The 12796-nt window shown below is 41.0% G+C and overlaps 1 protein-coding gene across 14 annotated transcripts in view; it reads right to left on the bottom strand.

Moving 5' to 3' along the window:
* The window catches only part of MEF2C (myocyte enhancer factor 2C), a 160060-nt gene that overhangs the window by 47608 nt on the left and 99656 nt on the right, over nucleotides 1-12796 (bottom strand). For 10 of the 14 annotated variants that reach the window (XM_081930176.1, XM_081930174.1, XM_081930177.1 and 7 more), the window contains one exon: nucleotides 4175-4318. In XM_081930176.1, coding sequence (XP_081786302.1) covers nucleotides 4175-4318 — 144 coding nt within the window. Of the gene's footprint in view, nucleotides 1-3974; nucleotides 4113-4174; nucleotides 4319-12796 lie in introns of all 14 variants that reach the window. The other 4 variants (XM_081930178.1, XM_081930186.1, XM_081930175.1 and 1 more) reach the window with 2 other exon arrangements.

Here is a 12796-nt window from a genome sequence, read left to right as displayed (position 1 = left end):
TTCAATGCAAGGCAGATTCTTATGCTCCAAATGGAGACAGATGAGATGCTAGTCACAAACACCAGCCCTGCAGAGGGTGGAATGGCCATGCGCAGTTTCCCTGACATCTAGACAAGCAGAACAGATTTGTTCAACAGCAGTAGGAAAGGCCACTGGCAGTGTTGTATGAGGCTGCTCAGTATTTAACACCGATGCAATACTTTATTGGCCCAGAGGAAGGGCAGAAGAAGAGATTGGGAATAATTTGAGTGAACGCAATCTTGACAAGGAAGAATATCACAGCAACAGAGAGACAAACTGGCCCCGTCCATCAGCCAAAGATGGAACAGCTGCAGGAAACATGCTTTCCGCCTTCCTGCCAGAAAGAACACTCTGCTCCAAGGGCCAGTTTCAGAAGCAAGAGGGGGGAAACACTTTGACAAGGGAACAAGAGTAATGAACTGCTATTCAAGCAAGAACACCAGTAAGGGAAGACCAGCCTGGCCCAAACAAGATAGAAGTTGATGTAGTTCACTGCTTTATTTTGTCCCAGAAGAAGTGATCACCTCCTCTGCCTTTCCCCTCCACTCTTCTTCCCTTGTCCGTCTTTCTAGTTATCTGAAAAAAGGGGGCTAAAAACATGTACTAACTAAGCAATAAGTAAATAAACAAGCTTTTTACCACATCTACCCTGGAGGTGGTGCTAGATGCTTCGATTGAGTCCATTCACAAAAATATGCCACCATGTATAATTCAGATTAGAAAAGTATGCTGCCAGACATGGATTTCTGATATTTTAAATAAAAAAGTAAATTTGATACTGCTGTTCTTGCTGCTGTTGTTTCTGTTATTATCGACGTGCTCCTCCCCACTTTTTAAAGTAAACAGATTTAACTTTTTGGAAGACTACTGTCTTTTACACAGAAAGGTCAATAGACTTGGACCCTGGACTCTGAAATTGCTGAGATGCAATACAGGCAAGACCAGGGGTACATTTTCAACTCCGAGAAACTGTGGTAAGCACCTCAGGTGCACAGTGATCTGACCCCACAAATGCCCCACACACTGCAATTAGCCTTTTAAAAAAAGCCTTCTATTGGCCAAATGTGGCTCGTTCAGCAGAGGGAAGGACAGGGGGGAAAAAACCCTGTAGGCATTAGGAAAAGCCTCTGAGGGCACATAGCAACCTATGTGGCTTGACATAGCTTGGAAGGGCTGTGATAATAATTCCAGCATTAAAGGGTGAAATTCAAGGAAATTAAGCTTCTCCCACCATTACCTCACCTCCCACTGTTATCAGTGACTAGCAGCAGATTCACAGCAAACAAAATAAACACTTCTTTACATTTCACAGACTGAATGGAATTCCCTTGCATTAAATGTGGGCATTGCTATTAGGTCAGATAGCTTTAAAAGGGGAGTGAACAAGTCCATGATGGATCTACAGACAGTGTGAGAGGAAGCCACAGTAGAGAATTATTGCCCTCAGTGCCAGAAATGTCTGATTGGCCTCCATGGAAAACAGGATGTTAAGCTTACAGCAGATGGACCTTTGGTCTGCTCTAATATGACTCCGCATTGCAAGAGGAGATGTATCTGCTGAAATTCTACCCACCCACAAAAGACCTCAGTTCTTTCTTAAATCTGGATACCTTATTGGAATCCCATTTGAACAGAGATTATCTCTTTTAGTTCCCCTACCATAGTTTAACAAAGAAAGAGGAAAGATCTTTGGTGGCAAGGTTTCCACCTGGTGAAAAAGAAGGGCTGGAGGTTTCACAAGACCACTGAGTCAGTAAAAAGCTATAGCTGTTTCATTATTGAGCAATACCTCCGTGTCGGAGCTTGGCTTGCTAAAATCACAGTGGCAGCTTCAAAGCTCTCCTTCCGACATATGGAATTAGGCAAGTGAGAAGAGCGTGAGTGGAAAGGGAAACACAAGTGCGCATGCATTCAATTAAAAATTGAATACACATGTTAAGCATTTCGGAAAAAAGTGCTCTGAAATGGAACACTGGTCCAATTTGGAGCTGTTCTGGTCTCCTGGGTAAAACATTAAGTTTTCCAAAAGTTTGCGAAAGCATGACTTTTACTACAAAGGCCAGATCAATTCAGTAAAGTGTTCTTTAACGTACATGAAAGATCTGCTCCCATAGGAATGAGTTACAAAAAGTCTATTTTTTTTCTCCAAATTGTGGCAGAAATTCTGAAGAGCAAATGTCTCCCATCTGGATGTCAGCTTTTGCACATGTAATGGGCTGTGTGTACACAAGTGGCTGGGCACATTTTGCATATGGAGAATACATATTTTTTTCAGGCACGGATTTTTGTGTCTCCTAGTACTCAAATTGTTTGTGCCAAATGATTGCCTGTTCACTTCTGGAAGTGTAATCCTATGTTGCAGATCACTTGGGCTTGCATGGTCAGAGCAAGAGGCTTGCAAAACAGACCAAATGGCACATCTAGAACATGGAATGTTACCTCTCTTTGGGCTCATCCACACTTCTGCTTGTTCCATGCCATGCATCTGGATTTTCCCAGACTTTTTAGCAATTTCTGCCTGGACACTGTTTACAAGCGCTGAATACTGGCTATGTCTGGAAAATTCCAGACTTACAGCAACCCTAAGTAACTTTCTGTCCATACAGATTCATGCATTGCTTCAGTGTCCAAAAAGGCACAATTGGAACAATCTTATCTCAAGTATGGGGTAAATTAGCATAGCCTACAAGCTTTAAAGGACAGTTTACAGATTTGGTTTAAGTGAGAGCCATGGTAAGTTGACATACTCCTCTCCCTGCAAGCTTGGTCCCCACCGTTTGGTAACTGCCTAAAGTGAAAGAGATAAGGAGCTCAAGTTTTCATAATGACCCCTGCAGTATGTTATCGTGTGTGAATTGGTCTGAAGTTTCTTTTCTTAAAAACTGTGCCTTTATGAGAATGAAATCACCTATGGATTCCCCCCCCCCCAAATCAGTGTCACAAACACAATGCTACAGAATTTAACATTGGCCCCTGTGATAGCTAAAAGACTTTGCACATTTATTGTGACATAAGCTTTCACAGAGCAGAGTCTAACCCACATTTATGACAAGGTATATTTTAAGATGCCACAGGGATCTTGGTTGTTTTGCCTAGAAAACAAGTGCCCTTCTGAAATTTGCGACCAAATACAGTACACACAAACAATACTTAATTGTACTTATGTAATGCTTACAGTATTCATGTGAAGTTTGCCCCTTTATGTCTGTGCAAACAAAATAGCTACATGCAGAGTTATTTCTCTTTAAGTATCTGGCAAGGCATATGACTGTTAGAAATTCTGTCTTAGTTAAAACAAAATTTAGCGCTTGTTAAAGCGTTAAGAGGAATGCTGATGGGGTCAAAGCAAATCTTCTGATAAAGCTGTAAAAATCACCTCCAACACGCCAACGTGACTGAATGCTACCATTAGGCTCTCATGCAGTCTGTTTTCCTGCAACCAGCAATTAGCTACGTAACCCTTCAGTGTGGTAACTGAGTTTAGAGCATAGCTTTAATAATGGTAATAATAGTGGTAGCAGGATGCACGTTCTCTAATTCAACTTGAAGCCATTCTTTTTTCCTCCCTTTAAACCCACAGAAAGTTGCCTGTGAGTATGTTAAACTGTCCACAGCGAGGTTCCCAGATGTCTTCTAAATACATTTTGGGGGTAGGTAGTGTGGTAAACCAGAATTCTGAAAATCTCCTGTATGTAACGTACATTTTTTAACTTCCTTCTTTAGGCTTTGCCTCTGGTTTGTCAAATAAATCTTTTTAAGGAACTTCACACACCTCAGGACCAAAATATATACATTGGTGCGGTATGTCCTACATGCAATTTGGTTTCAAGTGGGAGCTATTAAAATGGGTCCCCCACTGAATTTGCATTTTTGGAAGAAACCAGAACTGAAAGGGTTAGGATGTGTTACTGCAGCGGTTATCAGCAGACAGCCATCTAACCTTTGGTACTTACAGGAATTTTATGGCTCTTGATCATATTATCAAATTCTTCATTAATTTTTTTGTATTTTTCTTCAGTGCGTGGGGTGAGGGCATAAGAGGAGTCAGGATCGGGGCTTTCACAGCCTTTGTTTTCTTTCTTGTTCAATGCCTGCCAGGTTCAGAGAAATATCAGAAAGTAAAAAAAAATGAAAGGGAGTTCAGAGTACTTACACATAATCTTTGCCTGCTGATCATTAGATCAATATCTTCATTAATTTTCCTGTACTTGTCCTCTGACTCAGGGCTGTGACCTACTGAATCATCTGCATCGGGGTCTGGGCTGTCACAGCCATTAAGTCCTTTCTTTCTCAACGTCTGAAATACATAATTTGGAAAGTTCAAGCCTTGACATAGGCTGCAAGAGAGATCCAGGGCCTTTAAAACAGTTCAGGCTTCCTGGTGGTTGAAAGCTGTTACATTTTACATCAGGGAGAGAAAGAGGAGAGAAATGCATTAGGTCAACAAACTACGGCTCTTGTTACCAGCGGTAAAGAGAGAAGCCACGGTGACCTCGTCTGAATCTGGAGTCACTCAATAAATGCAGAGAGTATACAATCTAATAAAATGTCTGCACTACCATCTGTGATTATGCCTGCAACGGAAACATCAGTGGGTTAAAAATTTCAGCATTCACATCTTTTTTAGCACACAGAAAGGATAATGGATTTGACCAAGTAGGGAGCTGCTAGCACTTCTCTGTGAACAGAATGATGATCCCAGAAACAATAACAGGCAGTTTTCAAGGTAGTGCAGTTTTAAGCCTGTAATAGCTTTTGTGTCAACACTTTCTCTCTTGCTACTTCTCAGGGCAGGACTAAAATAAGGAAGTTAAGTCAGGATACACTGTCTAGTTAAGTCAGTACTGCCCAGGTTACAATTTCAAGTCACTAGGCTACACTCACCCTTATGCCCAAATTATAATACAAGAAGAGACCTTTAAAACATCGTTAAATACAAACAACACATTATTAATTATGTTTATCAAAGAAGACATTGAATGAGCTTTGAAATGGATAGAACTCCTGGATGCAGATTCTTTCTTTGTCCCACACACAAGCTCTAAATTCAACAGAAAATTTGATGTATTGATGTATTTACTTATAAGTAATGCTAAAGCATAACTGAGCAGCTCAACATGCCTGTGTCTACATATACACAACATACACTTTTCTCTTACTAAGATCTTAAATAGTGCATTGGGAGGGGATAGTCCTTCTTTCTTTGTTTCTTTTATTTCCTTATTTCTGTGTCTCTTTTAGGATTTCTAAAATCTATCTGTTGATAGAATATGATGCTAAAGTGATACTTGCCATCAATTAAATTAACCCACATAAAAAAATAACTTTTAATCCCATGCTGACAGAATCATAGCATCGGTGCAACATGGGCCACTCTATGGGGGATGCTTGAAAGCCAGGATGCCACCACTGCCTTTCCTTCAAGGAGCTCAAGGTGGTATGTATGGATCTCCCCTCCCTTCTCATTTTATCTTCTCAGAACCCTGAAGTTAAGCTTGGCTAAAAGACAGTGACTGGCCCAAGATCACCCACTGAACTTCACAATGGTGTGGTCATTTGAGCATGGATTTCCCCCTCACTGTTACACCACATTGGATCACCACATCGCCACACAATATCTGGGACCTTCAGATATATGCCTCAATCCAGTTGAAATGTCTCTGCTTTAACTTGAATTTAAACAGTAGGCAAAATGGCTAAAGGGGAGGGGAAAAAACTGCTAGGGATGTTGTTGTTACTGAAGCCCCTTGCATGGCTGTCTGCAGAAGGAATCAAACAGCATGAAGGTAGTAAAGTTTGCTCCTTGTCTTCCTTGTCTTGCCAAATGAAGATCAAGGTGTTATTTTTTTCTGACAGCCTCAAGCTCTGCTAATTTTTACCTTCGTTTTGAACTTTCTCTTTTTAATTTGACTATAAAATTAAAATGTCTCTCCAACTTGTTTGTGACAATTTTCTCTGAAAGCCTCTTTTTAAAGAATGAGACTATTATCAGGGGATCCATACCTGGATGTACAGTAAATCCTATTAAACACAGAGGGAACCTTGCAAGGAAACACTGTATAGCAGCAGATTGTGAAGTCCTGGACTGCTCATTGTGAATTTTGTATGTTTTAGTTTCTTGTATTACTCAGGAAAATGATTTAAAAAAATCTACTCCTAGAGTCACTTTTGAACTCCATCAGATGAACAGTAATCTAATGGGTCTCTTCTTTTCAGATTTCAGTAGCCTGGATAATCAAGGCAACAAAACCACAAGGGCTCAAAGTGCCACTCTTTTAAAAATCCTTCCTCATGACACAGTGTGTAGGAAGGGAACAAACCCTCAAGTGCTGGGGGGAAACCTATTTCCCTTGGTCATTGCTTCTTGCTGCAGATCTGAAATGTCTTTCTCTGTCATTGAAGGCCAGCCAGGTCTTACGCTCCTTGCTCCCATTAGGAAGATTTATGTCTCAAGTAACTCAAGGAGGCAGAAATCTGTGCAGTATATTCCCAGTCCACCTCTACTGTGAGTACAGAGGCTGCCACTGTATTTGGTAATGCAGAAAGTTCAATAAAGGTGTTAGATAGCATTTCTGAGCAGTAGCTCTTAGTCACTCAAAACACTGTTTAAAAACTGGTGTGTTTTATGTTGTAGTTTTAAAAGATATAAACTTTTAGGATTTCATTTGAACAAACTCATCATTGACAATTCAACACAGTCAAAGTGGCCAGATCTACACTCAATATTCAGCAACAGTGCTTGCTTATTTAAGTAAGCACAGCACAGACAATGTGACAAGCTGATAATTCAACATCTGCAAAGCTACACATAGATGCAAACTGAAACTGGAAAAAGATATGTGCTTTTGCTTTGCTTTCATTTCTTGAATACCATCTATTAGCACGGTGGACTGTAAACAATTGCTACAGCTGCCACTGCCTCCATATCCCATTGTCATTTCTGGTATGGCTACTAAAGAGCCAGGTTATACTGATCAAGTGACCGTTTGGCTCCAGTCATTGATTCCTAATCTATGGTTTGAATCCCAGTGAAGTCATTGTTTGAACAGAATGACTTCTATTTGTGCAGTGGAGCTTCCCCTCCCCTCCCTTCCCCTCTCCTCTCCTCTTCAATGTGCTACTCAGAGTCAACCAAATCTGCTCTGGATAGCTGGGGAAATGCCAGAACACAGGGTTGCCATATTTCCAAAAGTATAAGCAAGGGGAAAGTTATTGAGCTTTTTTTTAAGACAAAGGCCAAAAAACCGATTGACTTGCCTAAGATCCAGGACAAAGCACCTGCCTTTCGGAAATTCCCCCCAGACGTCAATTCCACCTTTGAAGTCCCAGTAATGTCAGCCCTACCAGAGCATATTTGGGGTATTTGTGCAGGGGCAGAAGGAGTGAAAGTTGTTCTGCTCACACAATGACTTTGTTGACTACAACCATATATCTCAGCTTATTACGCAGACTCTCTTATGGCACAATGGGGCAGTGTGTCTGGCTGTTAACCAAAAGGTTGCTGGTTCGAGCCCACCCAGGGACAGCAGTGGGCAGAATTCCTGCATTGCAGGGGGGTTGGACTAGATCACTCTTGGGATCCCTTCCAACTCTCCAATTCTATGATTCCATACCTCTGAATCTCATTTCAAATTCCAGGACGTTCATAATGCTCTAATGTAATACATTTTCTCAGTCTTCTGCCTTAATATGAACAAGTATGAAGTGGTAAAGTAAAATTTAAACATTACTGAACCCCAACTTATAATCATTAAGGAAAATCACCAACTTTCAAGTGGAAATAGAAAAGATAAGAAAGGTAAAGTTTTCCTTATTTTTCTGTCTCTATTTTTTCCTCTTTCCTTCTTTCCTTTTTCTTCATGTTTTTATCTTAGATTAAAGTTGGAAGAGAAAAGATATTTGAGACTAAGTTTTGTGTTTCTCTTTATAAACTCTAATAAAAATTATTTTTAAAAAGGGGAAGTCACCAACTGACAAAAATGACGACGACGACGTTCGTAGGGCACAGTTTCCTAGGATGGAAACTTCTTCTGCGCAAGTCTCCTTGAACTGGAATGCAAGACACACAACCCCTCTCTTAATCTCAAGAGACTTAATGCAGGATACATATCTGGTGGGCTATGCCCACAGACACACCAACATCCTGGGGCACTGGAAGGGATTGAGTTTAGTCATCCAGACATTCATCAAGAGCCTCTGTGGGAAGGAGGGAGTGAACGAGGGCACATCAAGTGATCTGAAAACATGCAAGTTGGCTCCCTGTTCCGTGAGAGCTCAGCAGTTTACAATCTGACATAAGGCTACATCACTAGGCATCAGCAATTTTACTTATCCTAGATATCCACACCTGTCAGCGACTCTGCACCTGTTGTCTATTCTGGCAAAGACCAAATGACAGCAGCCAATCGCCGTCGCTTCTGCTGCAACATGGCCATAGATGGCTTTTCTCAGTTGTGTCTCTGCAGACTGGGGCTGCTAATCTCTGTGGATTTCAGCAGTCTGCTTTTTGTACTTGTAACGTTGTCACAATTTTCAGCTCTTCACTGTGCTAAGTGTTTAAGAACATAATATTCATGATTTTTATTTTTATTTTTTTAAAAAATACAGGATTACTTTCCACAATAACTGTATGTATTGTCCGTCCCACAATGTTTCATTCTACACCTTGCTCTGCAGTACTTCATGGGGATACTGAAGCCATATCCAAATAGGGTTTCCTTTGTCTCAGTGGCAAATAGTGTGTGGGCCTTGCTACTGATGAGATCTACACTGTGGAGCAAAGCATTAAAAAAACCCACCCCACCCCTAGCCTTGTATGCCAGGGTCCAGAAATCAAATCAGCAAACCCATGCAGAATTTTTGAGAAAAGAAAAAACCCCTGGTGGGAGGGTGAAAACTACAATCCTCGTGACTGGCATATTGCGTAGTTTTCACCCTCCCACCACTTTATCACATTAAAAGGAGATAGGCACTGAATTCTTTCCCCGCTTCCTGCAGTTGGTGGTTCCAGACCCTTTATCCCTTTACTTCTGGTGCCAATACCTGAATTGAGTTGGGAAAGAAGAAAAGGGGACAGTGGCGGCTGTGAATTCAGCGCTTCTCCGTCCTTCCACAGATAAAGGAAGCTCCTCCATCCCCAACGTCAGAAGCAGACGAGAAGACACATGGAAATAAATGCATATGCACCACCTCTTACTGAGTCTGATGCTGAGCATCTACTTAATAGGAAGCCACAGCATATCCTGACTCCCAAATGCGTGCACCTGCACAACACACACACATCTGCAAGCACAGGTCTGTCTCAGTTACACTTTCCATGTTTAAGTTTGCACTTGAGGAACAAAGTCTGGTGCACGTACATCTGAAAAAAAAGCATGTGCCACAAATTTTACGGAAAAGAAGTTTTCCTTTATTATTTATATCCAGCTTTTTTGTTAAAATGAGAAGCAAAGCTGCTTACGACAAAAATTAAATGTATCATATTTTGTATGGACATAATTAAAATACCCCACCAGTTCTTTTTTTAAAAAAAGAATTTTTAAAAGTTTTTTTTCTTCTCTCTCTCAAGCTGCGGCTACCTCTAGGGTGGAAACATCAGAATTATCCTTTGCCAGCAACTATTTTTAGAGCAGGAAATGATGTGTGATGCAGCCAGCAGAAACTGAACGGCAGAATATAATTACTAGAGCCTGACTCCCCCCCCCCCCACTTTAGACTTTGGAAGTAATACAGTCACTCTTGTATAACAGGCCGTGGAATTCTAAGTAACCAATATTTTGGTTTTGCATTTCATCTAGAGGGCTACACACTTTCCAGAGATGGCACTGAAGGCAGAGGCCAGTCAATGCTGACTCAGCAGAAAGCCTGCCACCAACTGAGATACCAACCCCACTTTTGACAGCACCTGGCTGTTCCTTAGAAGTTTCTTTTTTTAAAAAATGGTTCTTAGAGGCAAGCTTTTCTTTGGGATAATTCTCTCCATCCACCCCCCTCCTGCGTGCTCTACATTATTTTTACAACATAACAATAATGAATTGCTAGATGGACATTAGGAAGTGCAACTATGGACTCCCTTGAAAAAAACACCCTTCTGCTTTCTCTGCTCTAAACACCACACAGCACAAGGGTCCATTTTTGTGTTTGCCAGTCAACACGCATGCAGCCCCTCAGAAATAGTCAGTGCTCATCACAGCAGGCTGTTTGTTTACTTGTTCATAATGGTTGCAACATACCAGTGAATAAATCTACAGAATTGATTCTAGTAAATTACAAAACTCTTCTACTGCAATGAATACACCTAATGGAACCTGTGCACCTTCAAAAAAAACAACCCCCCCCAAACCCCTGCGTGTAAGATCACAGGCCTGGTCTTTAAACAGCTATTAAGAGTTGTAGGCGTTTTATCTGCTCATCAGAATGTCTTTAGTTTACAATGTGTCTGCACACAGACATTCCCGGGAGAGAGCTGAACTAAAAAAATCCAAACGTTGCAAACGGAAACATTTATAATTCTCAATTAAATGTCTATTATGAAAATGATGAGAGGGAAAGAAGGAATTGTGGCAGAGTAAAAGGTGTGGCATGCAGCCCAACCTAGCTCACCAGCAGACACTCTTTCCCATGTCCCTCCACCATGACAGATAAGTAATACACTAGATGGGACTCTTTGCAATTGTGCTCAAGTCATGGAACTCATTGACCAGAGGGCAAAATGGCTCTAGGTGGTATTTAGTTGGTATTGGAAATGCCCTTTTTTCAATGGGCCTAACTCTGGTTGGTGTTGGGTCTGCTAGCCTAACAACTTCCCTCTTCTTGCTGAAATTGTTTATCTTTACTATTACTTTATAATATGTATCACTTACATTGTATATTAGGTACACTTATAAGGTGCTTGGGGTATCTCAAGAATGAGATGGGGAAATTTAAGTAACAATTAGGTACAATCCATAGCAAGAGTAGGCAACTTGTGGCCCTCCATATGTCGCTGGACTCCAGCTCCCATCAACCTCAGCCAGCATGACCAATGGACATAGATGATGGGAGTTGTAGTCTAACAACATGTAGGAGAACCACAGGTTCCCTAGAGAGTCACTGCCAACTGGAATAAATATACAGTATTGTCCAATTCAGCATAAGGTAGTTTGGTAAGTTAATATGATTGAGCCGATATTAACAATGAGGGGCGGGAATTAGTCATCTACTACAGTAATAGAGTGAGAGGGAGCAGTTCTTTGGTTAAAGCCACAAAACCACAACCTGGGTGTAGTTCGGGATATAGTGTGCTTCTCAACAAAGCCCTACCGACACAGACCAGGGCTTTGGGCACACCACTATCACATTTATCACACTACACAGTCACAGCACTTTTCAGTGCTTTCTCCTCCCAATATTGTTCCTTCACATTTTATAAATAAGGAGGAATTCCTCACCAGAATGCCATACCCTTCAACATTTCTCTGATGAAAATAGGGATGTCCTATCCTATTATTGTTGTTATTATTATTATACCCTACCCATCTGATTGGGTTGCCCCAGCCACTCTGAGCAGCTTCCAATATAAATGAAAACATAATCAAACACTAAACATTTAAAAACTTCCCTATACAGGGCTACTACCTTAAGATATCTTCTAAAGCTTGTATAGTTATTTATCTCCTTGGCTTGGGGGATGCATAGCTCCATACCCTCCAACATTTCTCTGATGAAAATAGGGACATCCTAGGGAAAAGTGGGACATTCCAGGATCAAATCAGAAACCGGGATGACTTCTGTAAATCCGGGACTGTCCCTGGAAAATAGGGACTCTGGAATGCTAAGCACCACCATTATGGTCTTCTCTGTCAGAATATAATTTTTGCAAGCATGTGCAAGAAGAGGGATGATCTGTTTAGTTTTAGGAAGATATTGTTGTTAGATGAAAACTGATACAGTAAAATATAAACTTTCATTTAAACATATGAAGTTCTTCTACTCATTAAATCCTGTGTGGAAAGATAACTGATTGGATCCCTCTGTTCACACAACAAAGGCATTTTCAGCAAACTCCTCCCTCCATATGCACCTCACCCTGACAATATTGGGGAAACCCGGCCAGATGGGCGGGGTATAAATATAACAACAATAATGCACATCATTCCCAACTCCAGGATAGGTTTTTGGATGTAGTGAGATGGCAGAAAGCAATAGGGAAGTAGGAAAGCATTGTTAGAATCATGTAATAAAAGCTAAGAGCACGGCTGGTTTACAAAGTTGAATAGAAATACAGGGTCAACACCCCTGCTGTTTCTCATAGCTTCGTAAAGCAACAGGCAAGTGAAATTAACAAGATTTTGGCCAATTATACTGCTGGTATTCAGAACTCCAGGAGCAGCTGTGAAATAGTCAAGGGGCCAATTTTCATGTTTTTGTAGCTATCTGAGAAGATACGAAGAGCAGAAAGAGAAAAAGAAAGTGGATCTACTCGGTGAGAAGAACACAAATGTAATGATTCTCTGCTGTTTATTTGGAAATACAGCATAGTGATAATTATAATGCACAGTTGCATTCACACTGGACAATTACAGTGGAACAGCCACACTTTTTCCCCACTCAGTCCACACAACACTGTTGTATACTGCTCTAGCATCTGCCCCAACCCCCCTTGCTTTAAAAACTCAGTGGAACAACTTTGCAGGCCTATCACAATACTATTCTATTTGGTTATGGTCTGTATAGGCTTTGCACACACTATACCCTTAAAGCACATTTGAAGCTCAGTCCTTGCCACAAAGAATTC

The sequence above is a fragment of the Podarcis melisellensis genome (assembly GCF_964234715.1).
Source record: "Podarcis melisellensis genome assembly, chromosome: 11".
NCBI lineage: Eukaryota > Metazoa > Chordata > Lepidosauria > Squamata > Lacertidae > Podarcis > Podarcis melisellensis.
The sequence above is the reverse complement of the archived record's forward strand: the minus strand, read 5'-3'. Positions and strand labels throughout refer to the sequence as shown.